This window comes from Sordaria macrospora, chromosome 2, assembly GCF_033870435.1.
Source record: "Sordaria macrospora chromosome 2, complete sequence".
Classification (NCBI taxonomy): Eukaryota; Fungi; Ascomycota; class Sordariomycetes; order Sordariales; family Sordariaceae; genus Sordaria; species Sordaria macrospora.
Genome location: NC_089372.1, coordinates 6103406 through 6127420, shown reverse-complemented (window position 1 = coordinate 6127420; position 24015 = coordinate 6103406). Strand labels below are relative to the sequence as shown.

The window sequence follows — 24015 nt, the reverse complement described above, 5'->3', positions numbered from 1 at the left end:
TTCGGATTGTGCAGTCGTATCAGAGTCTCCCCCTGGCTGTGCTATGGGAACTCCCCCTGAATCAGAGGGCGATGCTGCGCGGGAGCTACCCCGGCTTATGGGTTTGGAGTGAGGGCCGGGACGGTAATGGGCGGTGAACTCAGCGGAGTCGGTGATAGAGTCTGTATCAGAGGTACCGAGGTCAAAGGCGGTGTCTGATTCAGGAGCGGGCGGCGAAGACAGAATTTGTGCGGTCGTAATTTCTTGCGTAGCAAGGTCAGGCGGGCTGGGTGAGATGCAGGTGAAGGCCTCGTCGAACACCACGTTATTGGTAGATATAATCTTGTTGTTGTTGTTGTTGTCTGTGAGGACGATGTAATTCCGTCCGCCTTCGTATCCTAGCAGTCGACACTTGCCAGCGGTGGGGGTGAGCTTCCCTGGAAAGTCTGAGTCGGATAATTTGTAGTAGCCGGTGGCACCAATAACCCTGAGGTGCGACAGATCAGGTTGACGGCCTTCCCATGCTTCAAATGGCGTCTTCCCAATGACTCGGCTTGGACACCGGTTTTTGAGGTAGACAATTGTCTGAAGTAGGATGGGCCAGAGACGGCGGGGAAATTGGCTATCCACTAGGACGGTTGTGATGCGCTCCTGAAGGATCCGATTCAGGCGCTCTGAGATCCCATTTTGTTCGTGTTGGTTGACCGCTGAGTAGCTTAGCGTAATAAGGCGGTTCCGGCACCAGAGTTTGAAGCGCTTGCTGGTGTTTTCACCAGCCCTATCAAGGTGAATGTGGCGTATGGGATGTTCTGGCTTATCAACTGTCGCATGCCATTCGGCGACTACACGAGGAAACTCGTCTCTGATCTTAATGGCATAGACCCATACGTACTGCGTGAAGTCATCTGTAATGGTGACCCAGTACGATTCCCCCCCGAGACCCTCGAAGCGGAAAGGCCCGCAAATGTCCATATGGACGTGCTCAAGGGGCCGACTCCCTTTGCGCAAGGTACCCTTATGGGGTACCTGTTTCAGGCGGCCAAGTGCGCACTTGTCGCAAAAACAGGTGTCGGGGACAGGGCCTATGCCGGTGGCCATCGTCTGCAGCAGACGGATGTTATCTTCGCCGAGATGAGCTAGGCGATCATGCCAGATTTTGAGAGATTTCTTTTCGAGGGCGTAAGCGGCGAGGGCAAGGCGATGAACTGGGTTGGTTTTGGTAGGCTGGCGAACTAAGTATATCCCGTTGACGCTGAAACCTCTGAAGCGGAGGCGTCGACCGTGGACTCCCACTACTGCGCTGTTTCCGAACGTAACGACGTAACCACGATGGTCGAGTTGTGATACAGAAAGGAGATTGCAGGCGGCGCGAGGAGAGTAGTGAGCCCCTTCTAGAAGCATGAAAGAATCCTTCCCTTCTTTAGAAGTGCTACTAACGTGAAGCTTGTAGCTTCCGGTGGCCTTGGGGGTTATTTCAACGTTGCCTATGCCAATGATGGGTGGACCGGTGTAGGGATGCAAGTTCACGAAACCGGATTGTTTGCAGAAAATGTGGCTAGTGGCGCCGGAATCGACGACCACAACGTGTTTGAGATTCGCAAGGAAGCCTCTATTAGATTCGGAGGCAGAGAGGGCGGAGATGTGCTCGGCGAGTTTGGAGTTGGATGGAGGATGAATGGGCGGAAGTGAAGCAGCGGCAATTTGGACAGAGGCCAGTGGAGCGGGTATGGGAGTAGTAGAGATGGATGTGGAGGACAAGGATAAGTGTGTACCTGGTGATGCGGTTGTGTGGTTTGGAGGGCTGACGGTAGTGAGAGCCAGCGATGGTAAGTCCAGTGTTGTGGCGCCTATAGATTCCATTGTTGTTGCAGAAGGAACCTGTAGGCCGGCCCTTTCCTAATGAGTACGGGACCTTTTATTGGGGCGCTGATCCTCTATTTTGGAGTCAGTGTCGCTGTCTTCAAGACCTGCGGCGAGAAATGCTGCCGCCGAGGCGGCATTGGCTCTGGTGTCAGAGGCACTGTCCTTGCTGTGGTATTTGTCGGGGTGTTGCTTCCAGCAACGAGAGTCACTGTGGTTTGGTGTGTGGCACACCGAGCAGGGAAGCCAAGTCGGAGACTTGCTGTTATCGCGGGGGCGTTTGTTGTTGGTGTTAGTTCCTTTGAAGGTGCGAGGTTTGGCGATGAGAGCCTTGAGAGCCAAAATCTCGTCGGAGCGTTTGCCATGTCTCTTGAGGTGCTGTTCTTCGGTCTCTGCCTCGGCTTGAACTTCATCTAGGGTAATGGCCCTCCGAGTTACTCTCCCGTTCACATCTCTTTCCGGGACAAGGAGGTGGCTCTGGTTAAAGCTGGTCCAAAATTGGGAATAGTCGGGTCCAAGGCCTTGGAGGAACTTCAATACGAGGTAGGGTTCCCTCATCTTGCACGACTTGTCCATCTCGTAAAGTTCATCATGGATGGTGCGGAGCTGGGTGGCGAAGTCGTTAACGTCCTTACATTTGGCGAGTGTAAGGTTGTCCCATCTCTTCATGAGGTCTTGGAAGCCGGAGGATCCTTTGGGGCGATAGTGGATGAAGAGAAATTCGAGGGCGGCTTTGACGGTGTTATGCCCTTCAGAGACGAGCTTAGCCCGAGGTCCAGGGGATAGGCGAGTGCGGAGGACAGCCATCAGGTTTCGCTGTTCCGTAGACCATTCTCGGGTGCGTTTGGCGTGGTGGCGGTCTTCCTCACCGTCATATTTCTCAGGTGGTTCATTCGTGCTGAGAAGATCAAAAGAGCTACGGGCATCAATGTAGTCTCGGATGCGGTTAAACCAGGTGGTCCAGTTGCTGGGCCCAGTGAGGATTGGGATGACAACTTGAGCTTCGAGGTCTTTGTTGACCATGGTGTCGTGCTGGAGGCAGCCTGGCGAGGTGTGGAAGTTTCTAGAGGCTGCGAGTTGGCTGTCCGAGGAGTTTGGACGCTGATGTGTAGTGGTAGGGACTTTGGTGAGAAGGAGTAAGATTGGAGGGTGTAGCGATAATGAGGAAATCCCAGATGCGGTGGAACTTGGTGGTAACAGAGGTCTCGGACTTCTGATTTTGGCCTAAGAAGGAAGTGGAAGAGGGTTGAGAGGAGTTTGTAGGCGGTAGAGCGGTGGAGCGGTGTATCTTGGAAGTACTCCCAAAGATACGGGTGGATATGGCTGATGATTAAACTACAGCCGACCGAGCGGTCAACGGGCGGAGCGTGCATCAAGCAAGACAGCTGAGGAAGGCTGAATGCTGATGGGAGGAGCGTGCATCGAGCTAGACAGCTGAACAAAGCTGAATGCTGATGGAAGGAGCGTGCATCGAGCTAGACAGCTTAGGAAGGCTGAATGCTGATGGGAGGAACGTGCATTGAGCTAGACAGCTTAGCAGAGCTGAATGCTGATGGGAGGAGCGTGCATCGAGCTAGACAGCTGAGGGGGGCTGAATTCTGATGGGAGGAGCGTGCATCAAGCTAGACAGCTTAGGAAGGCTGAATGCTGATGGGAGGAGCGTGCATCGAGCTAGACAGCTGAGGAGGGCTGAATGCTGATGGGAGGAGCGTGCATCGAGCTAGACAGCTTAGCAGAGCTGAATGCTGATGGGAGGAGCGTGCATCGAGCTAGACAGCTGAGGAGGGCTGAATGCTGATGGGAGGAGCGTGCATCAAGCTAGACAGCTTAGCAGAGCTGAATGTTGATGAGAGGAGCGTGCATCGAGTTTCTTTGGGTACGAGAGGCCTTGGCTGAGCGCTGATGAAGGGATCGTGAACCTAGCTAGGGCGGCTTGGCAAGGCAGATGGGCAGTAGTGGTGTTTGCTGCAGGCAGCGGCTCTTGTCGCTTTGTGAAAAGCGCAAGTCTTTTATATCTAACAACATTTTGAAGTCTTGGTAGAAGTGTTGATACAGGAGAGGTGAGGGACTTAGCTTTGTTGTATATGTGCGATATCCGGGCTCATAACCTGTTGGAGGTAACGGAATGATACACCACAAGTGGCATTGAGTGTGGGAGTGAATTTCGTGTATTGATTAGGTTAAAAGAGAGAGAGAGAACAGAACAAGGAGGACGGAGTCCGACGTGGTTTATATACAGGGTAGCTATGTGTGGATCGTATCCACTTAGACAGAAACGCCAAAGAATGTGATGGCTTCAACAATGTGTAGTCTATGTCCGTTCCTGGGAGAAACACGATTCGGGTGAACAAACGATGGGCGCTCCGGGGATTTTGTATTTGCCTACCCTTAGAAGTGGAGTACCTATCGTACCTACCTAAAAGCACTGCAGCGTGGTGTCATGAAGAAAGGCCTAGGGCAGGTACCTTTGGTAGGTTGGTTCAAAAGAAACGTTCCTGCCTCAAGGACGCCTTCATCCCCGGGAATCCGTCATCGATCCTGTGAGCGATTGCCCGGCGCAATGCGGGGATCACAACCTCCAGTCCGTTGACAGGGGAGGAGAATGAGGGGTAAATATTGCGATTGATGCGAATCCCGGAATCATACCCTATATTCCTACTCTAAATTGGACGACGCGGGATGCGGAACGGCGATTTGATACATCAACCGCCTAGACCGTCTCTTGAAACATTGCGGCTGTGCATTTCGTCAAGTTATGCTCGTGTCTGCAATTCGATTGGGGCTCCAAGCAACCCCCAATGCTCCTACCTACGGCCTGGCCCGCGACCATGCATGATCCCGTGCTGAAGAGACTGTGTTTATGCGGACCTACCACACTATGACTCTCCACATGGCGATTGTGATGCACTTACATACTTCACGTGCTTATGTACATGTGTCTCGGTGGGCTACCTTCAGGTAAAATTCCCCTCATCTGCGTTCTTGAAGTCCTGGCGGAAGGGAACCCGATATAACCTCAAGATCAGCCACAGCTCACGCACTGTATCGGATGCCGGTTGGTTCTTGTGTGATCGAACACTCACTATCGATGTATGTAACTCTCCGTTGGCTATCTCTAAGCACACCATGAGGCTTCTGCGGCCATCGACAATTGGAACGACCGGACATCAGAATGGAACTCAACGGGTTCCCTCGGGAAGTTGTTGTGTCCTAGACGATGCTATTAGAAGGTCAAGTACTTTACCTTTTGCAATAACCCTTCGGTCCATACAGGTTGCGCCTCGTCCAACGCCCTTCTTGTTGGTTAACTTGTCCATTATTCTTGATCTTCCTTTCTCTCGCTGGTGAGGCACGAAAAAAGCCCGCCTTTGAAGCTTTGCAAACGTCCCGTGCCACCAACGCATACAATGGCCGAACTAACTCTCGGTCTCATCGGCACCGTCGCCTCAGCTAAAACTTTCCAGGAGTATGTACCCTTTCTCATCGAATTGCCAAAGAGAGTGAAATGAATGACTGGTCTGCCGCTGTACGTCGAATGAGGAGGAACAATTGAAGCCAACGTGGAGATCAAGATGTATCTGGGGGTTGACGAGGCGCTAAAAATCTACAAGACTGCCGAAGAGAAGGTCGATCGTTACAACACCTTGATGACTGTGTTGGGGCGAGCACATGAGCATCGCGAAAACGCGGCACGACGGGCTGTAGACAGATACGGCAACCCGTTGCCTGAGGGCCTTTTGAAACAACAAGAGGTGATTCTCGGCAGGTCAAGAGAGGCCCTGGAAAAGCTTCAGAGACTCGTCTCAAAGACCGACCAAGCCGCTAAGCTTTCTGCTAGCAGAAAGATAAAGTTCACTTTCACTAATGCCCACCAAATCGACAAGGCACTTGAAGAAGTCAAGTTATGGCAGGACCTCTACCAGTCTTCCTTCTTGAACCTCATCAGCCAAGACGCAATTCCTATAACGGTGCCATTAGACGATGTCATTGATCGCTCGAAGCTCAAGATCGAGGCCACTTACCGCGAAGCCTTTAAGGCTAAGGCAACACCAACAGTTTTCATAGACTTCTCCCAGTGGAAGCAAAGGGGTTACACCACGGGGCCCATCCTTTACTCGGCCGCCCGGCAAGCTATAATTGGTAAAGACAGGAACACCCTCCGGATTCTGGACACAGACGAAAGCGTTCCCATTGACGACCAAGTCACTGACCAAAACGCCCGGGACTTCGCCATCCGCCTCCATGACGCTAAGTCCAAGGATACCGGTCTGCTCCGCTGCGAAGGATTCACCAAACACTCCAACCCCAACAGCCCGAACGCCGAACGCCAGATCTCCTTCATCCTCTACCAACCTCCCAACACCTCCCACGCCATGACCCTACGCCAGGCCCTCCTCGACCGCCCACAACTGCCCGAAGATTCGTTCAGCCGCAGCATCCTCTACCGCGACCGCCTTCTCATGGCGCGGCACCTCGTCAAGGCTGTCTACGGCGTCCATCTCTACGGGTACGTGCACAAGAATGTGCGGCCCGAGACCATCCTTTGTCTTGAGGAAAGAGCCCATTTCACCGAAGTCCATGAGGGCCACCGGCTTCCAAATCCTCCGCTGATCGGAAGGACACTCCCAGCTGCGCAAAGACATCCTGATCATGCAGACGGCGCGGCTGTACCGGCACCCGGACCGCCAGAGGGCGGATATGCCGCCCGAATACTACCTTATGCAGCACGATATCTACAGCTTGGGCGTGATTCTGCTGGAGATTGGCTACTGGCTGAGCTTTGTTCGGTACGAAGCTGACCGAGCCACGCCGCTGATACGGTCTGAACTGTTGGGAATTTTAGAAAAGGCGACGCCGGTGGAGATCAAGAGGCGGTTCGTTGAGCTGAGTCTGAACTCGGAGCTTGCGAATAGGACGAGCACGGAGTATGCCAAGGTCGTGCATAACTGTTTGACTTGCTTGGATCCGGAAAACGCGCACTTTAGCGATATCAACAGGTTTACGGATAAAAATAGGGTGTTGGAAAGGGTAAAGTACATTGAGGAGGTCATGGAGATGCTCAACTTTGTTGCGCTGCCGGAGTTGCCGACATGAAGCTCGTTGTTGGATGACGAGAATGTGGAGTGGATGAACAGCACGAACATGGACGGAATTGGTAGCATTGGGCGTTCCGGATTGCTGATGTTAACTGGGATTTCGTCACTTCGAGTCGGGAAGCTTGGGCAAAATTCTGACTGGCATATAATCTGTGGTCAAAGTGATGATCGGACGAAACTCTCGGGTATCTGTCTCAACTTGTCAAAATTGAGGAAATGAAGCGAAATGTTTTTAGAAATCAAGACAAACAAGGAAGGCAGCATGGAACAAGGGAGCAATTGGTGAAAACAAGAAGCATCAATGAAAGTATAATAAGGCAAGAGCAAGTGGGTATCTCCATCCTATCTACGTACGCCGCTAAATGAAGAAGTGACCGATTAAAGCAACAACTAACGCCTTCCCATACAACGCCCTTGCAGATGTATCTGGAAGTGACCATTCTCAACCAACTCCGTGCGCCATGCCATGCATAAAATCAACGCTTGGGTATCTCCCTCCGCCACTACCCCTACCATACTCCTCTCAGTTCCCTCAAGAACAGCCATATGTTGTTAAACTGAGTTAGGGCTTCTTGGGACAGCTGATCGATATTCAGCTCCAACTCGCGTCATCGTTCGCTGCGCTCTTGTCATTGCGATTGCCGCGTCTGTCATCGCCACTGTCATTCCGATGCTTCTCGCAACCAGGAGGCCAACCTCTGCCAGAAGTAGATATTCAGCATGTTGGTTGGTCGGTGAATCTCATTTCACGCATCCTTGGAAGGGAGCGACAGTCCACGAGCTCCTAAATCCAGCCCGGAGCACCTCTGTTGACCGGATCAACGACAATCTCCCTGTCAACTGCCTTGCCCTTGCCCTTTTCCTCCTTGGTTGGCTTCTTCTCCTCCTTCGAGCCGGAACCGAGCAACGAACCCAACTTCTCCTTGTTCTCCTTCCAGGTGTTGGCCAGCTTCGCGCCGACTTGCGCAACCTGGTGGCCCACGCGACTAGCCAGGCCGGCCTCGCTTCCGTGTGAGGAAGGGGTGTCGGGAGACCAGCGGCTTTGCGACGGAGGCTCGACGTGGGTGGAACTCTGGCTGGGGGCGCGTCTGTCCTCCTCATGGGGGGTCGTAGTTAATGACGAGGAGTCAGGCTCGTCAGCGGCAGCGCCGCCGGTGGCGGGCGCGGCTTGAGCAGGACCAGAACCAGAAGCGAAGAGGGGAGCGGGCCATACGGTGATGCTGCTGCTGATGGCGCTGTTTTTGTTGCCGTTGCTGTTGTCGTTGTCTTCGTTGTTGAGACCATCATCCGAGTCCTCGGAAAATCCGGATGCCACATCCACCCGCGACGGCACGGAGTAGACTGAAGAGCTCGCATTGCGGAGCGATCTAGGCGGAGCCGGAACCGGGTGAGTGAGGTGTGGATACGGAGCTGGGACGGCCCAAGCAGGCGAGGGCATCGGGACCAGCGGGCGCGCCTGATGAGCAGGAGCAAGCACGAGTGGAACAGGAACGGTCCTTAACCTCGGGCCCCTATCCTCTGGACCGGCTGGGACGACTTCGATTTGCATTTGGCGGGGGCCTCTTTCATCTCCTCCGCCTGCCGTCTGGTGCTGTTCAGTCCTGGTTTGGTTGGGCTTCCCGAGAGACTGGAGCGGTATATTCTCCAGACGGTGAAAACGTCCGTCTCTGGGGTGGACGGTGCCGGCACCGCCGTGGACGGGAAATGGGGTTGGCCGAGAGTAGGGGTGTCCCAGCTGCTCAAGGCGGCGACGACGGTAGAAGCAGAAGCCCAGAGTACCGAACACCAACAAGAGGCCAAAGAGGGTGGCGCCAACTGCACCGCCAATGACTGCTGACTTGGGGCCTTGAGTGCCGGTCTGCGAAGGCGCGGAGCCAGTCGTCTCCTCGGGGGTGGCAGAGGCAGATGTGGTGGTGGTGACAAGGGTTGTCGGCCCCGCAGAAGAGGGAGCGACAGAGCCTCCCGGATGGAAGGTGACGGTCTCTGTTTCGAAGGTGACAAAGACGCTGGTGAAAGTGATGTGGACACGCGCCTTGTGGATGTTTGCTGAGGAGGTGGTGAGCTCAGCGCGAGGAGTGATCTGGTTTTTGGGCTGGTCGGTGCTAGAACCCATGGTTGAAGCAGTGGCGCGAGCCACGGCGGGGTTAGAGGTAGGGAGGGAGATGTCGTTGTTGTCCTCCATTGTTGCTGGTTGTTGTTTTGTGAAGGGCTCTCACGAGAGGAGAAAGGCAGGCAAAGAACGAGGGTCGAGACCGTCTGGCTTGCCGTTGGAATAAAAGTGATTAAGGCGTGAAGGAAGTAAAGCTTCAAGGAAAGAAATAAGGGTACCTTGGGAAAGGGAAGCTTTTGGTTGTGATGTCCTTGTGGCCGCAAACGCGAAAAAGAAAGGTGGGGGAGGAAAGGAAGCGGGCAAGCAAAATGTGCGCAGAAATATTGCCCTCGAAGATACCAAGCTCTGCCGTCAACCAAGAAGAATTTTGACCAAATGACACACGTATTGTGCGTAATGGTCAATTTACCGCCCGCAAAAACTTTTTTGTTGAGGAAAAGATGGGATGATTGCAGTTGCGCACTCAAGTGTCCAGTCCACGTCACGTCTACTGGCCGGGACAATCTGCCCCTAGTCACATCGTCGAGGGCAGTCTGCCGCCTGATTACTGACACCAATCCCCCGGCATCGCCTATGATGACGTACACCTTCGTACACTTGTACCCTTCAAGTCGTGAACAACAATTAAATAGGTAGGAAGGAGCGGAAACGGAAGGCTAATACCACCACTCCACCCGGCCACGTGAAGAAGACACACAGGACAGGGCAAAATGGCTGCATCCGCGCACGTAAACCAACCAAACCATACCACTCTTGCGCTCCATGAAGGGATCAATGGCAAGAAATTTGCACGGATAGAACACTCTGAAATTTGCCATCACGCTCGCTGAGGACCAGCGGCTCCCGTCATGAGCCCCACGTGTAGATAGCCGCGAGTGTCTAGCCCGAGTCAACCGCCAGGACCTCCAGTCGCGTCCAGTTCACCGATCTGCAACGTTCCATTGCCAATCCGAATACACAACAAGCCCGTCACTTCCCCAGACCCAGCAATACGATACACACCCAGGAACCGGAGTACCAGATCCTCATGATCACCGAGAGGAGCTTGAGCCAAGGCAACAAAAGCGAGCGCGGCTCGCATCGCCATTTCAGCTGAACCCACGAGCCATGACTCTGAGACGCGCCAGAAACACCCTCTGCTCTCGTCTCATCTCTCGGGTTGTTTGGTCGAGGGAGCAGCTCACCAATATGATGCTTTAAGCGGATCTTTCTTTCGCATTTGGGTTCGAGTCCATAGGTATCCAACCGTCCGACTCACCTCCCCTGTCCTGGTTCAAAACCCTCTCCCTCGATGTCGCCAACAATTTGCAGGGTGTTTACATGCTCGTACTGGAGAGAGATGGGCATCAATCACTCAACTCACCTCAACTCCAGCTGCCACGCGATGCCAGTCATCATGGAATGACTTGGGAAGAACTCAAGTTGCGCGATCCCAGTTGATTCGGCTTCGTTACTCCCGAAATTGACACATTTGATAAACGCTGTGTGGTTACAAAGCCCGGTGAGTTTGATGGCAGGTCTTCTGCCACATTGGTGCTCTCAATGGGCGTAGCCGGCCACCTCGCGCAACATTCTCATCGCGCCGCTACATTTTTCCGGCCGCGGATGTTATCCGACGACAGCATAGCCGCGCCTCACGCTGTTGTCAATCCTGAAGGCTTCAGCTCGTGAGAGCCATCGCACCATAGCGTAGTGCGAATTGGATGGTTGGAGCATGGTTGCTACCAATGCCGTTGGCATTTGTTTGGTCGGCCGTGATGTCCTCTTCTAGACCTCAATCCTTCCGCATTCAACTGTTGATGCATTGTAATTTATCTAAAATGAGGCGTTTGAATAGGAATATAGGATACCCTTCCATCTTCAGATCGGATCATGCAAGGTGGCCAACACTCGCTTGGGCTGTGTGGGATGGCCAGACTTCAATCTTTGCGCATTCGACTGCCAACGATAAGATGGAGATTACTGTTCAAGGCAGATTCGAATGTCGATGCGATTTGAGGACTTGGTAATGTTGTTATCAGAAGTGTGACGATAGAGCTTCCTATGAGTTGGTTCCTTCGTGACCAGGTCGCTGGTAGGCTGCGACGTTCACTCACAGCATATCCTGGTCCGAGCCAAGACAGACTCACCTATCGAAGTCTGCTTGAGCAAATTCACTTACTCCACCGAGATTTCCAGTAACTTTACCGCAGTTGATTAAAGCTGGAATAGACCCTCCCAAGCCGCCCTCTAATGGCGTCACGATCTGCGTCCTGATTTTCTCCGATTGTATGGCCCTCTCATCACCGACCAGCAGTCAACTTTGGTAGCAGGATATCTGCGGGCCGACAAGCAATAGGCAAGGGAAAAACAAGTAGGAGCCAAATGGATCAAAAACTGCGAATGAGAAATGAGCAATGAAATATCAGAGAACGTGAAGAGATTGCGACGCGTCTATGTTGAACCTAGTGGGCATGAGATGAAAGTAAACGAAATGTTTACAATCTCACAAAGGCTGAAACCACATCCACATATCCAAAGTGTTGGAGGTAACGGAATGATACACCACAAGTGGCATTGAGTGTGGGAGTGAATTTCGTGTATTAATTAGGTTAAAAGAGAGAGAGAGAACAGAACAGGGAGGACGGAGTCCGACGTGGTTTATATACAGGGTAGCTATGTGTGGATCGTATCCACTTAGACAGAAACGCCAAAGAATGTGATGGCTTCAACAAATAGGCTGGTCTTACGTTTGCGGGAGCAAGGGTGGCCGGACTGCGTGGTCCGCTGGGTTGAGTCTTTTATGACGGACCGCATGGCCTGCGTTCGATACCCAGGGGTGACCACTCCTATGCGCCGTCTCAGATGCGGGCTCCCTCAGGGCTCACCTGCATCGCCAATCATCTACCTGCTCTACACAGAGCCGGTACACCGCCTCGGGGAGAGCGAAGCGCAGCATTTTGGATATGCAGACGACTGTGCAGTTCTTGTCACTGGCTCCTTGAACGAAGAGGTTGCTGAGAAGGCTCAACGAGAGCTGGACACCATGGTCCGGTGGGGAGTAGACAACGCTGTTGAGTTCTCCCCGGACAAGACCGAAATTCAGTTTTTCTCCAGGAAAAGACAAACAGCGTCTTTCCCGACCATTATGCACAGAAGAGTCGAGGTGGCTGCACAGCCGGCAATGCGTTGGCTGGGGATTTGGCTCTACAGCAAGCTGAACTGGAAGCACCACATTGAGCACAGGCTCGCCTCCGCCAAGCAGGTAGTCCGCCACATACGCGGTCTCAACAGAGTCTACCACGGCGCCCCTCCAGGCTCCATGGTGAAGGATTTGAAGGCTGTCGTCCTGCCAAAGGCCCTATTTGGCTCTGAAATCTGGTGGCCAGGCCATAAGAAGCACGCCCTTCATCGTAAACAAGGGGAGTTTCCGCTTGTTAGCAATGGACTGGCGGACCTCGTTCATAAAGTCCAGACTGCGGTTAACATTGCCATCCGCGCCAGTTTACCGGTGTGGAGAACGACGCGCCTTGCCATTCTCTACCGCGAAGCTAGCCTGCCTCCCGTCCCCCTTCTTCTAGAAGCGGCCCGGCGGCGGCACGCTGTGCGCCTCCTCACCTTAGATCCTGCCCACCCGCTCGTCCCGCGTCTTTTGGAACCCCGAAGGACGCCGCGCGGCCTGCCTCGCCGCCCTACAACTCTACAGACGGCTGCACAGCTCGCCTTGCCTTTCCCACGGCCGGTTCTACAGCCGCCCGTCTATAACGGAGACACTCACAAAGATCCAGCGCCCACGTCTAAGGACAGGGCTGCCAAGGATTTCAAAGAATGGCTTCTCCTACGAGATCCCTCAGAGATCGTCGTTTACACCGACGGCTCTATGATAGCTAAGCAGTTGGGCGCCAGACCCTCTGGCAACAGCACACTGACGGCGGTGGCGCCGCTGACAACCTTACGGGGTTTTTACGGAGTAGAAGGGTGGAGGTTGGCCATGGCCACGACATTGAGAGGGTTACGATGGACTTGGACAGGCCAGTTCACCGTGCAAGGAAACGGGAGGAGGCCTTGCGGGAGGAGGAGAGCGGGAGGCGGAGAGCGGGAGGAGGAGAGCGAGAGCGAGAACGGGGAGGAGTGATTTTGCCCTTTCTTATGTCTTTTCCTTTGTTATACAGGTCTCGCCATGCACTGGCGGCTCGCCCATTGGGCGATTAGACTGGGAGTGTTGGGCCGCGTTTACGCTATGGGTAACACATGATTTACAACGGCAATAGGCCTCGGTTTGCCCTCGGATTAATGGTTTTGGTGGACAGTTAGGGCATTGCTCTTAATTTTGTATGCTAGACTCACCGGTGCGGCACGTCTCATGCCCTACGGGAGGCGGAAGTAGACGTTAAAAATAACAACAACAACAACAACAACAAAAATATCCAAAGCATGCTTGCCGGTCCCGGTCACGGAAACATTGCTTCTGGAAGGACTGCGGGTAGATGTGGTCAAGATAAACGCGAGTGTCCAATCCAGGCCGAGTCACAGGCTTGAGACCGGGACCCGGCGCGGTTGTCGGCATTGGGGTAATATCCAGGCTGCATCATTGGCGGGATGGTGGCCGATGAATATGTCACTTGCCCATTGGGCAAAGTGAGCGGCGTGTGCATGTCGCTACTGAGGAAGAACAGGTGGGAGTATTTAACGATGTAACTCGTGTCCTTGTCCGTCACAGCGCCCTTGTCCTAGATACGCTTCTGGCAGCCCGGGTGTAACACCCACTAATGATAACCCCATGCTTGCTCGATCATCTGGAGAAACTCGATGATTTCCGTGGAAGTAGATACCTTCGGCAAAGACACAGTGATCACTGTCGAGATCGTAAGCGCCATGTGTTCGGAGGAGAACGAAAAAAAAGTTAGCGCAGAGGCAGGAGCCAAAACAGAAGGGCAGTGGCATCACTCAACCCTGTTCAAGTCAAAAGACATGGAGATATAAAACAAGAAGAAGTGCAGTCGCGGGAGTGACGCAAAGTGGCTCTACGAAGTTCTTACTCCTTGAGATTCAGATGTGACTTGTAAGCAGCCACTTCACTCCCGTAGCATATTCAAAACGCCCGCGGACACACACTTCAACCCGAAGGGCGTGAATGCCGGTTGGTAGGTCCAACCGGATTCCGCCTCTGCCACTGGACGGATTGAAACATACCAGGACCCGCAAATAACCAGCGTCAGAAGCTACATCGACACAGAGGTCAAGGTCAAGGAACTCGTTCACAACCGCATACGTAAAGTTTCTCGTCCGTACAACCCGCTCACTCATTTACTGGAGGACATAAAAGCCGTAGCCACCAGCGCTAATGGCGCTAACTACATCACCCGCTCCCCGATAATACCCGTCTTCAGTACGCTCATCCCCCCTATTAACAACCATTACGAATTCGTGCCCAACGACTAGGACGCAATAACGGAACTAATTAACAAATCCGCCACCCACTCTTTCGATCGCTCCCTCTTATTCAAGGAGCCCTCTCGCACCCTCGAAAACAATCTTACCCTCCCAGAAAAAGCCGACCCCGAACGTCTCCTTAAAACACGCGCCATCGATCTCGAAAGTGGCAACATCATCATTCATCGTATGGCCTACAAGCGCCTGGAGAACGAATCGGCAAGCTCGAGTATCCAGTCCGAGACGCGTGTCAAGTCCAGACATAGAATCTCTCCCTTTCGTCCCATCTTTCAGGTTGCCGGGCCGCTAGATTTCCTTCCCCGGCCTCGCTCATGTTTGACGCGTGTCCTCATGTTGATGCCTCAGGTCCTGAAGCTTGTAAAAATGCTGAAGAATGGCTGTGAAGGAAGGAGCAGAAATGAAAAGCCAATAACTTTGCCCGCAGCCAGTGCGGAAGTTAATCATAAAACAAGCAGGAGGCCAAAAGGGAATGACGAAACGCAGTCCTAAATTACCAGCAGTTCAAAAATACCGTTTTGCCTCTTATTCTATCCCATTCTAACGGGAGAGGGGCAGTATTTTTGACTGGCACGAGTTGAGCACCTTTTGCAGCAGCCCGTCTTGCACCGTGTCTGTGCCCATCCCACAAAAGAATAACCCTTCTTGACTCTTCCTCACCCTTCCTAACTCTTCCAACTTTCAACCGCTCCTCTTTTCTTCTCCTTCACAACAACAACGACAACAACAAAAGCAACAGCAACAACAGCAACACCATCACCACCACCACCCACCGCGCCAATGGACCCAATCTCCTTGGCCCTCACCCGCTGGGTGACCTTGGTCTCTCGCCTGGCCGCCCTCTCCCTCTCCCTCCACCGCGGCTACCGCAGCGCGCGCAACGGCGTGGTCGGCTTCGCTTCTCTCTGCGGCACCATCTCCCGCGCCCTCGCCAACCTCTCCTCACGCTTCGCCCGCTTCGGCAGCCTCGAGCTGCAAGATATCCTCCTGCTTTGGGCCGTGCTTCGCACGCTTCGCGGCTTTGTTCATCGTCTGTTCGGTCGTCTCGGTCTCGGCTTTTTTGCGCTGCCTGCTTTGCCTGCTTGGCTTCGCCAGCTTGGTGCGGCTTTGGCTGCTCCGCCTGCTTTGCCGTCTGCCGCCCCGTCTTTCGGCCTGCCTTCTGCTCCTGGCGCTCGGTCTGCTCTGCTGTCGGCCTCGTCCTGGTCCGGCTATCCGTCCGCTCTGCCAGCTTGGTCGTCGTCTGCCCTGGCCCCGGCCCCGCCAGCCTACCAGCCCTGGCCTCTTGCTGGTGGTCAACGCCTCGCTCTTCCGCCGCATTTCCAGCGGCATGGTCTACCAGCTGGACATCGCCGTCCCGCTCCTGGCTCTGCTCAGGCAGAGTTCTTGTCTGGCCTGTCTTTGGCGTCGGCTGCTGCGTCGTCTGCTCCGTTGCCCGCTCTGCCGTCTGTCTGGTCTTCTGCTTCGGCGCCTGGCCTCCCCGCTCCGCCCGCCCACCTGCCTTGGCCTGGCTATCCGGTCTTTGGTCCGCCTGCGCCGGTGTCTGCTCCGCCGGCTGCTCCTTCGTGTTCCCGGTTGCCTGCTTGGTCGCGTGCCGTGCTGGGTACTCTGTCGTCTGCCCTGCCATCTGGGCACCTCTCTGGCCCGGCCCCGCGAGCTCCATATGCTCCGATGGACGTTCCTCTCGCCCCTGCTCCTCGCTCTGTCGCCTCCTCTTTGGCTCGGCCCTCTGGCGCGCCTTCTTCGTCTGCCCCGTCGTCTATTTCGGCTTCTGGCGTCTCCTCTTCGGCTCCTCGCCCCGGCGTCCCCTCTGCCGCTCCTCTTCCAGTCTTCGGTGCTCCCGCTCCTGCGCCGCCGTCTGCTGCGTCCTTGGGCGCTTTCACTTTCGTTCCGCCGGCTAGTGCTCCTATTCTGCCCGCTGGCGTTCCCGCTCCTCCCCCGCATTTGCTCGGTCGCCGCGTCGGCCAGCAAGGCCAGATCCAGAAGTTCAAGCGTGGAAGTGATGGTAGAAGGAGGAGGAGGAGGAGGAGGTAGTGGTGGAGGAGGTGCACCTAGTTAAGCACCGTTCGTCTAGCATCGAGTGTTGAAGATGAGGGAAGAGAAGCGTTTGTCCTGGTTCCTTGCTATTTTGTTAGCCGAGACTCTGTATATAGTTTTGTATAATATGTAACAATACCTTGTCCTCTAACCGCGTATGGAATAGTGTGGGTACGCGTGTGTATGTGTCTGTTGTTCTATTTCAAGACTTTTGTTTGCGTCGGCCGAATTCAACGAGAGCTTCTTCCTAGGATATGAGCCCTCGTGTCTTCGCGAAGACCTCTTAAACAGAGGTCACGGCTATAGGAATTTACCATCGGTCATCTCTGAGACAGGTGGCTCTCTCGCGTCGTGCCATCAGGGCGAGTGAATCATGTTCAGTTCCTCTGCTTACCGGTAAGATTGCTCCACTCTTACGTGTATTCCAGACATAACCAAGCCATGGACTACATGGAACGGTGGACCGAGTAACATACGGATAGTGGCCATGTTGGGAAGAGGAAAAAGTGCGAGAGAAGGGGGTAGATGCAAGCACGTAAAAAACATCCATTTCGATAACAAAAGTGGAGGAAAAGCATATAGCAAACCATGAAGATAGGAAAGCAAATAACAAGGCAGGCTGCATGAAGGGAAAGAAGAGAACGAAGGTCTAAGAACCATCTATTAACACTCCCTTCCCGCAGATCTATATTGTAAGAAACCAACCGCCGCAGAGGAACAAGAGAACCCCCAAAGAATAAAAGGAAACTAACAACCAACGCTCAAAGATCTTTGCCTGGCCCACTTGATCTTCTCAACTCAACTTGAGTCTCAAGCCCCCTTCGAAAAAGACACAACAGCATACTTACCATTCCACGCCCACTTCCTTGACCCCGAGTCTCCTCCACCTCCCTCCTTGGCTCTCAACTCCTCATCCAACCCCTTCCTCAATCCCACCACAACATCCGCCTTACAAGTCCTCAATGCGAGGATATTAATCCCCGACCCGGGGCCAAGCGGTCCGATAGCCTCCGTAAACGGTGTAGTAGGATCCCACTCGCCATCACCGACCAATTTGCGATAGTTCAAGTCACCCTTGAACACCACCAGCTCGCTCGTGCGCAAATCCTCCGCCAGCTCCTTGGTCTGCTCGCCGGCGTTGGGATCGACAAGGCGCCAGAAGGAGCCGGGGCCAGTCCAGAACCGGTTGGCGCGGAGACCGAGGGTGCCTTCGGCGTGGAGCATGGACCATTCTTGGAAGAGAAAGGCGAGTTCCTCCTTTTCTTTGTCCGAGAGCTTCTCGGGAACCTTTCCTTGCAACTCTTCCTCCTCGGTGGCTGTCTCGAAGAAGGGCACGGGAGCCGCAAGGGCGTTGAGCAACGCGCCGAAATCGTTGGGCAAGACGTCGGACACGAACCAAGGGATCGACTTTGCGTGGAGAGTAACCCTTGTCGCTAGGCCTGCCGTCAGGAGGTATCCAGCTAGGATGAGGTCGACGTAAAGCTCGAAACCGGCATTGTCGAGAACGATATCCACCACTCTTTCTTTCTTGCCTGCCTTCTTCGCCTCCTTCAACTGGGTATACACAGCCTCGAGATCGTTCACGAGGATGTTGGCTTCGGACTTCTTGCGCGCTTCGGAACCTTGCAGCTTCTGGATGTCTTCGTAGGAGAGGGAGGTCAAGAGTGACAGGTCGGTCGCGTTGCCCCAGAGGCAGATCTCGCACATTTCGGTGAACAAAAGCTTATCCGCTTCTTCAGAGACGGGCTCGGTGCTGTGGGCGCGGAGCTGGGTGATCAGATCCTTGTAGCGGGCGGCGAGCTCGAGGACGGCGGGGCGGGAGGAGCGGAAGGTCTTTATCTTTTGGCGGGCGAAGATGTCGTAGTTCTTCCAGTGGTTGGAGAGCTTGAAGAAGGTGCTGATGCGGCTGTGGAAAGATTGTTGTTAGATATGGACGAATGTGGCATTTGGGGGGGAAAGTGGGTGGTAAGAGAGACGAACCGGTAGAGGTAGCACTCGCTGAACAACCAGGAGACGTTCAGCCAGGTGGGCTTGCCTAGGGACTCGAGGATCTGGTTGTAGGTGGCCACGTCGGAGACTCCATCGTCGGGAATGGGCCTATTGCTGTCTTAGCACTTGATTCCCTTCTATATATACAGATCCTTGGGTTCGGAAGGACTAACGGCAAGGCGCGGTTATGCTGGACTTCGTATTTGAGCGTGGCTAGGTCGTTGACAATCTTCTTGCCCTCCTCGCGCTTCGCGGCGTCGTCAGTTTGGCCGGTGGTGCGGTAGACATCGTCAATGGCTTGGGTCTATGTCGTATATAAGCGGTTAGCGGTAATTAGTCGGTGTCGAGTGTCGAGGCAAGATCGGACGAGAGGCTCACGATGATGATGGGCCACCGCTTCCTGGCAGTCTCGTAGGCAAAGGACGTCTTGTCGCCCGTCGAGGACGTAGCTATAACCAATGTCAGCTGTCGTTCCTTGCTGGAATTGTATTTCCAACGTACGAATCATGGGCTCAAACTCCATCTTGCAAACCTGGTCTAAGGATTCTGTGAAAGTTGCCAATATTAGACGTCAAGGTTCTGGACTGGAGCAGGAAATCGGATCAGAGCCGGACGTTGATTTTTGGAGAAGGCTGTCATAGCGGGGTAGCATTGGGCATTTTGGCGGGCTGTGACGCCTGGACCCCCGGGACGGCTGCCGAATGGGGGCGGGGTCTGCGTTTTCCCACAGCGGGCCGGATGGAACCCCCCTATAACCACACCCCTACAGCGGGGTCTGTGAATCTGTGAATCTGTAGCCCATCAAAATGACACCCCGATGATCCACGCCGAAACGGAGTGTCGTGAACCTCAATGGCCAACCTTGATGGAGATCTCGATGACTGTTGGGAACCAAGACAAGACACGAGACAGTCTGGTATCAAGATATCTTGTTGTCAGCGGATCACTGGAACTAGCATCTTTTAACACCATCGCCAAGCGTGTTCCCAAACATGATCACCAACAAATGACGAGATGCTTGTTTCCGGGATTTTTGAATATCGTCATTCATTTTTGCTATGTGGTATCTGTGGTATCTGTAAACGTATTCTGCCCTTGAAGCGCTCGTAATGTGATATGCTCTGAAGCAGCCAATCTAGATATCGATGCCGCCTTCTAAGAAATGAATAGGACTAAAAAGATGATATCAAAACAAACGCAGAGAACCTCCTTGCAGAAAACATGTGCATGTGCTGAATCTGCAACATCAAAGGAAGTCATCTTCATATCACCATCTTCATCATCATATGACCATAGAACTTCAGAGTGCGCGCAAAAGATTGTGGGATATATATTTCCAAACGACCGACCAGATAAAAAAAGAGATGAATGCTCAAACGCCAGATGACCCATGGATATATGAAATCCAAAAACTAAAAACAACTGCAATGGCAAAAAAACAAGCAAGATATGCATATGCTATGCCCAACAATGAGATGAGATCAAAAAAGCCAAACAGCAACCCCAACAACGCGCGATCGTTCGCTCATAGGAAAAAAAAAAAAGAACCATAGACCGAGAAAGAGGAAAAAAAGGTACAGGGTCCTTCACCGAGAAGGAGATGTGATGTCCATCGTCATGTCCATCGTGCAGTTCGTTCATCTCGTCTTCCAAGGCTGCAACACCCTTAATTCGTTATCGTCAACATCATCATGATCAGCGGATGAACCAAGTCACATGCCGCGACCAAAGAGGGCAGGCACGCGCATGCTCAACCTCCTCTTCCAGCTCTTGGACCTGGGGTTCATGCCAGGGTGGACGGGGACCTCCTCGGTCTTATCCGAGACGTCTATCTTCGACGAAACCTTTGGAGCTGATACAAGAGCGGACTCGGTGGGCTCGGCGCCGGCGAAGAGGTCGCCGGTGGTGGTGGACTTGGTCTCCGCATCGACACCAACGGTCCGGGGCTCTTCGTGGACACCGAGTTCCGCCTTTTGGTCGTCGCTGACCGCGAAGGAGACAACGGACTTTGCGGCGTCGCGTAGAGCGGCTGGTGATAGCTCATGCTCATGCTGCGCCTCGTTCTGCCTCTCGGCGGAATCGGCGGCGGCGTCTGTGAGCTGCTGCTGTTGCTCAGGTAGCTGCTTGTCGGCATCGGAGGAGTCGACTTCATTGTCAACAGGTGTGGTCTCAGCCTGTTGATAGCGTGTTAGTCGTGCTTCTTGCTCTGGATAATCAGGAATTGGTTCTACCTTCTCTGTGGGCTTGGTGATATCCTGCTCCTCAACGGCAACCTCCTGAGTAATCTTGAGGGCATCCTCAGTGGTGGACTCGACAACGTTCTCGGCGTTCTCGGGAATGGCGGCGAGGTGAAGGAACTGGTTGGGAGTCTCGGTAACCTCGATCTCGGCATCGACGGCCTTGCCCTTGTCCTGCTTGACATCCTCCTCAGTCTCCTTGACCTCAGCGGCCTCAGACTCGGCCGAAAGCTCGGAGACGGCAGGAGCAGACTGGAGCTCCAAGAAGTTGTGCTCCTTGACGGCCTCAGCCTCAGCGGGAGTGGTAGGCTCCCAGAAGCCGGAGTCGGCCTCCCTGTTGACACGAGGACGAATGGGAAGATCATGGGTAGAGGCGTCGAGCTCCTTGATGACGGGCTCAGTGCTGAGGGTAATTGGAAGCTCGTCGTTGAGCTCCTTGCCGGAATCCTTGCGGTCACGACCAACAAGCTCAACCTTGGTCTCGGTCTCGGGCACGACGGCAGCGACGACCTGTGTCTCAGTCTTAGCCTCAAGCTCAGGCTCAGAAATGTCATCATCGAACAGTTCACGAACCTCGGACTCGGGAACAGTCTCGGCCTCAAGCTCCGATGGAGCCCTGTTAACCTCAACTTGTTGAGGCTGCTCAACCTCGGGGGCGGTCTCAGCCTCGACTACGGGAGTAGCAGCGACCTCGATAGCCTTGACCTCAGGCTCCTCTGGTGTGGCCTCCTCAGCGAGAGGAGACTGCTTGCGTTCGTCGCGAGAGAGGTCTCGTGTCCTTGAAGTGGCACGCGAGGATTCAGCGCTGGTGATGGGGCTGGCAAGCTCCTGCTTGGGGTTGGTCATCTGCTCACAGCAGACCTCGAGGACGATCCTGAGCAGGATCTTGTTGGGAGAAAGGATGTGGCTGAGACGGCTCAAGAGATCGGTGCCGAGAAGGGAGCTGGCATCGTTGAGGTGGAGTCTGATGCGCTTCTTGAGGTAGCCGATGAACCACTGGTCGGAGTCGGCAAGGCTGGGGTACGCGTCACTAGCGACCTCGAGGAGGGTGGGAAGGGCCATGCCATCGCCAAACTTCTCAACGTTGCGCTCGGCAAGACGGACAAGGTCGGGGAGGTCATAGGCACGGGCGAAGATGTAGACCTTGATGGCGGTCTTGAGCTCGACTATTTGCTTGGCGAGCTTATCGGCACCCGTGGGCTTGAGAGACTCGTACTTGTTGGTGTAGAGGTAGTGGACAATGACATGGCCAATCTCCTCGGAAATTGTTGGAAGTTCTGGGCTCTGGCTGTCGTAGGCGGCATAGAGCTTGGGAGCCTTGTTCTTGAGGACATCAAGGGCAACCACCATAGGGCTGGCAAAGGGAAGGTTGCATGCCGGGCTGGCATATGGGCTGTGTGATGTTAGCATTGTGAAGGATGTGTGTGATGTGGATGCTACACTAAGATGATAGTGTGCAATGTCCAGTGTGGGATGTGGATGAATAAAAAAGTGAAGAAAGATAGAGGATGAGGCTCTACTCACGAGGTCTCGGGACGGTGGTCGATGGGGACCTTTTTGGGGACCGTCGAGAGGTGACCCTGCGTCTGGGGTTGGCCAGGGAGACCGGGGGTCTTTGTGGAGCCGGACTTCTTTTTGCGAGCCATGCTGATTATTTTGGCGAGACTGGGAGCTTGTGAGGGGTGGGTGGCAGGCCAGGCTTGCGTATGATGTTTTGGAACTAGCGGGGGGGCGAGTGACACTCTCGGAATGGACCGAACTGGATGGGCGAGGATCTTTTTTTTTTTCTCTCTCGGAAAAAAAAAAAAAAAAGATAAAATCAAATCAAACGAGGAAAAATAAAGATAATAATGCGGCTGCTGCGGCTTCGGCGGTGACGTAGACCGGTTTTGTTTCGCTTGGTATCTCTAGGTCACTACCTAGCTAGTTGATGGGCCCCTCCTTGGAGTGGTTTGATGGATGGAGACCGGATGGGGGCGTGGTGGTGATCTAGTGTGTACAGGTGGGTGGGTTGTATCTCGTGGTCTGTCGTGGTGTGGTGAATCTTGCTGATATCAAAATAAAATAAAAAGGGAGTTTGGCCGAGAAGAGGATGGAAAAGCAGCTTTTATCATGGTGAAGTTCCTTATCATCTGGGATCGCCCATTTGGCCATTTGTTGCGGGTTAGGCGTCAATCCTGCCCACTAACGCAACGCGCCCACCTACTGCGAAGGACGCCGACTACGCCCACTACGCCCACATTCAGTGCCGAACAGGTCCGTATAGTCGATAGTGTACCCAAGTAGCCTCTTGTATCGACTCTGGGTTGGCCCACGACAGCGCGGCCAGCATGGGAGCGACATGTAGGGGAGCCACATCGTTTAATCGTGCTGCAATCACTCTGTCTTGTATGGCCTCTAAGGAGCCGCCCTGCCATGGCTTGTGATGGAGGCTGCACTCCAGACACGCCCTGCGACCCTGGACGCTGTAGTGTAGGGTAAAAGCAAAGTGATTGATCTCTCATCGGTCATCGCTCCGTCGCTGCCTTGCATTACATCCGAAGGTCGAACCGCTTGCAAGCATCATGATCCCATGTTCAGAGACACAGTAGTGTAGTGTACATATCTGGACCATGATCGCCACACTGAAACGAGAGATATAAAAGACGACAGCCAAAGAGAGTGAAGAGATGGGCAGACGCTACTCGGCCTGGGCAAATGACTGGCCTCGTTGACTCGTCCGGAGCTCGGGAGACTAAAACTGAACAAAAAGACGAGACTGAGAGTGGGAGACCTCGATGGTGAGTGAAAAGTGAAAGGAAAGGAGCACCACCAAGTCGCTGCCTCCCGCTCGCGTCGTCGAAAGGGACTCGATGCACCGACTCACAGAGTGGAGCCTAACCCAAGCACACCAAAGCTAGCGGTGGAGCCAAGACTTGTGCCAACCACCAGTAGGAAAGAGCCTCTCTTTCGAATTGGGAACCAGCCCCGCCATTGGTTCTTTCGCTCTTACCAATCGCTCTCAGCATTCGAAAAGTGAGGCACTCGCCGACGATGTTGACTGGATGTTTGGTGCAAGGGCCTCATGTACGGTCTGCTCAAGCGAGCTGCACGCTACCTGCACTTCTCAGTCGCTGGCCGCAACCGCGTGAGCTCTTGTGAGAAAAAAAGAGCCCCACACGTGACAGGCGCTGCTTCCTCCAAGAAGCCCAATTGTCGAGTGGTTTCAGAGGCAAAAAAGGCAAGAGGGAAAAAATGACAAGAAGGACCTCTCCACCGTGATGTGAATGTCGCCCGGTTA

The 24015-nt window shown here is 53.9% G+C and overlaps 5 protein-coding genes across 5 annotated transcripts, besides 1 other annotated feature; 2 read left to right on the top strand and 3 right to left on the bottom strand.

Moving 5' to 3' along the window:
• Nucleotides 1-5411: 5411 nt before the first annotated feature.
• On the top strand, nucleotides 5412-6933 carry SMAC4_08200 (uncharacterized protein; the record flags this gene model as incomplete). The annotated part of the gene is made up of 2 exons (XM_003347169.1): nucleotides 5412-6413; nucleotides 6469-6933. The coding sequence occupies 2 exons, from the start codon at nucleotides 5412-5414 to the stop codon at nucleotides 6931-6933; spliced, it is 1467 nt and encodes a 488-aa protein (XP_003347217.1).
• A 786-nt stretch (nucleotides 6934-7719) lies between these two features.
• Nucleotides 7720-9117, bottom strand: SMAC4_08201 (uncharacterized protein; the record flags this gene model as incomplete). Its single annotated transcript, XM_003347170.1, has 1 exon — nucleotides 7720-9117. The coding sequence occupies one exon, from the start codon at nucleotides 9115-9117 to the stop codon at nucleotides 7720-7722; it is 1398 nt and encodes a 465-aa protein (XP_003347218.1).
• A 5041-nt stretch (nucleotides 9118-14158) lies between these two features.
• Nucleotides 14159-14233: a sequence feature (Short protein (SMAC4_13349, WPJ61116.1) was converted to a misc_feature.).
• Nucleotides 14234-15255: 1022 nt separating this feature from the next.
• On the top strand, nucleotides 15256-16506 carry SMAC4_08202 (uncharacterized protein; the record flags this gene model as incomplete). The annotated part of the gene is made up of 1 exon (XM_003347171.2): nucleotides 15256-16506. One exon carries the CDS (start codon nucleotides 15256-15258, stop codon nucleotides 16504-16506), a length of 1251 nt encoding a protein of 416 aa, XP_003347219.2.
• Nucleotides 16507-16914: 408 nt separating this feature from the next.
• Nucleotides 16915-19107, bottom strand: SMAC4_08203 (uncharacterized protein). The gene is made up of 5 exons (XM_003347172.2): nucleotides 19000-19107; nucleotides 18877-18947; nucleotides 18672-18802; nucleotides 18490-18606; nucleotides 16915-18415 (listed from the first exon to the last, which is right to left on the bottom strand). Exons 1-5 carry the CDS (start codon nucleotides 19019-19021, stop codon nucleotides 17320-17322), a joined length of 1437 nt encoding a protein of 478 aa, XP_003347220.2. The 5' UTR covers nucleotides 19022-19107; the 3' UTR covers nucleotides 16915-17319.
• A 415-nt stretch (nucleotides 19108-19522) lies between these two features.
• Nucleotides 19523-22823, bottom strand: SMAC4_08204 (uncharacterized protein). The gene is made up of 4 exons (XM_066090764.1): nucleotides 22260-22823; nucleotides 21309-22128; nucleotides 20730-21245; nucleotides 19523-20672 (listed from the first exon to the last, which is right to left on the bottom strand). Exons 1-4 carry the CDS (start codon nucleotides 22379-22381, stop codon nucleotides 20211-20213), a joined length of 1920 nt encoding a protein of 639 aa, XP_065946312.1. The 5' UTR covers nucleotides 22382-22823; the 3' UTR covers nucleotides 19523-20210.
• Between the last annotated feature and the right edge of the window lie 1192 nt (nucleotides 22824-24015).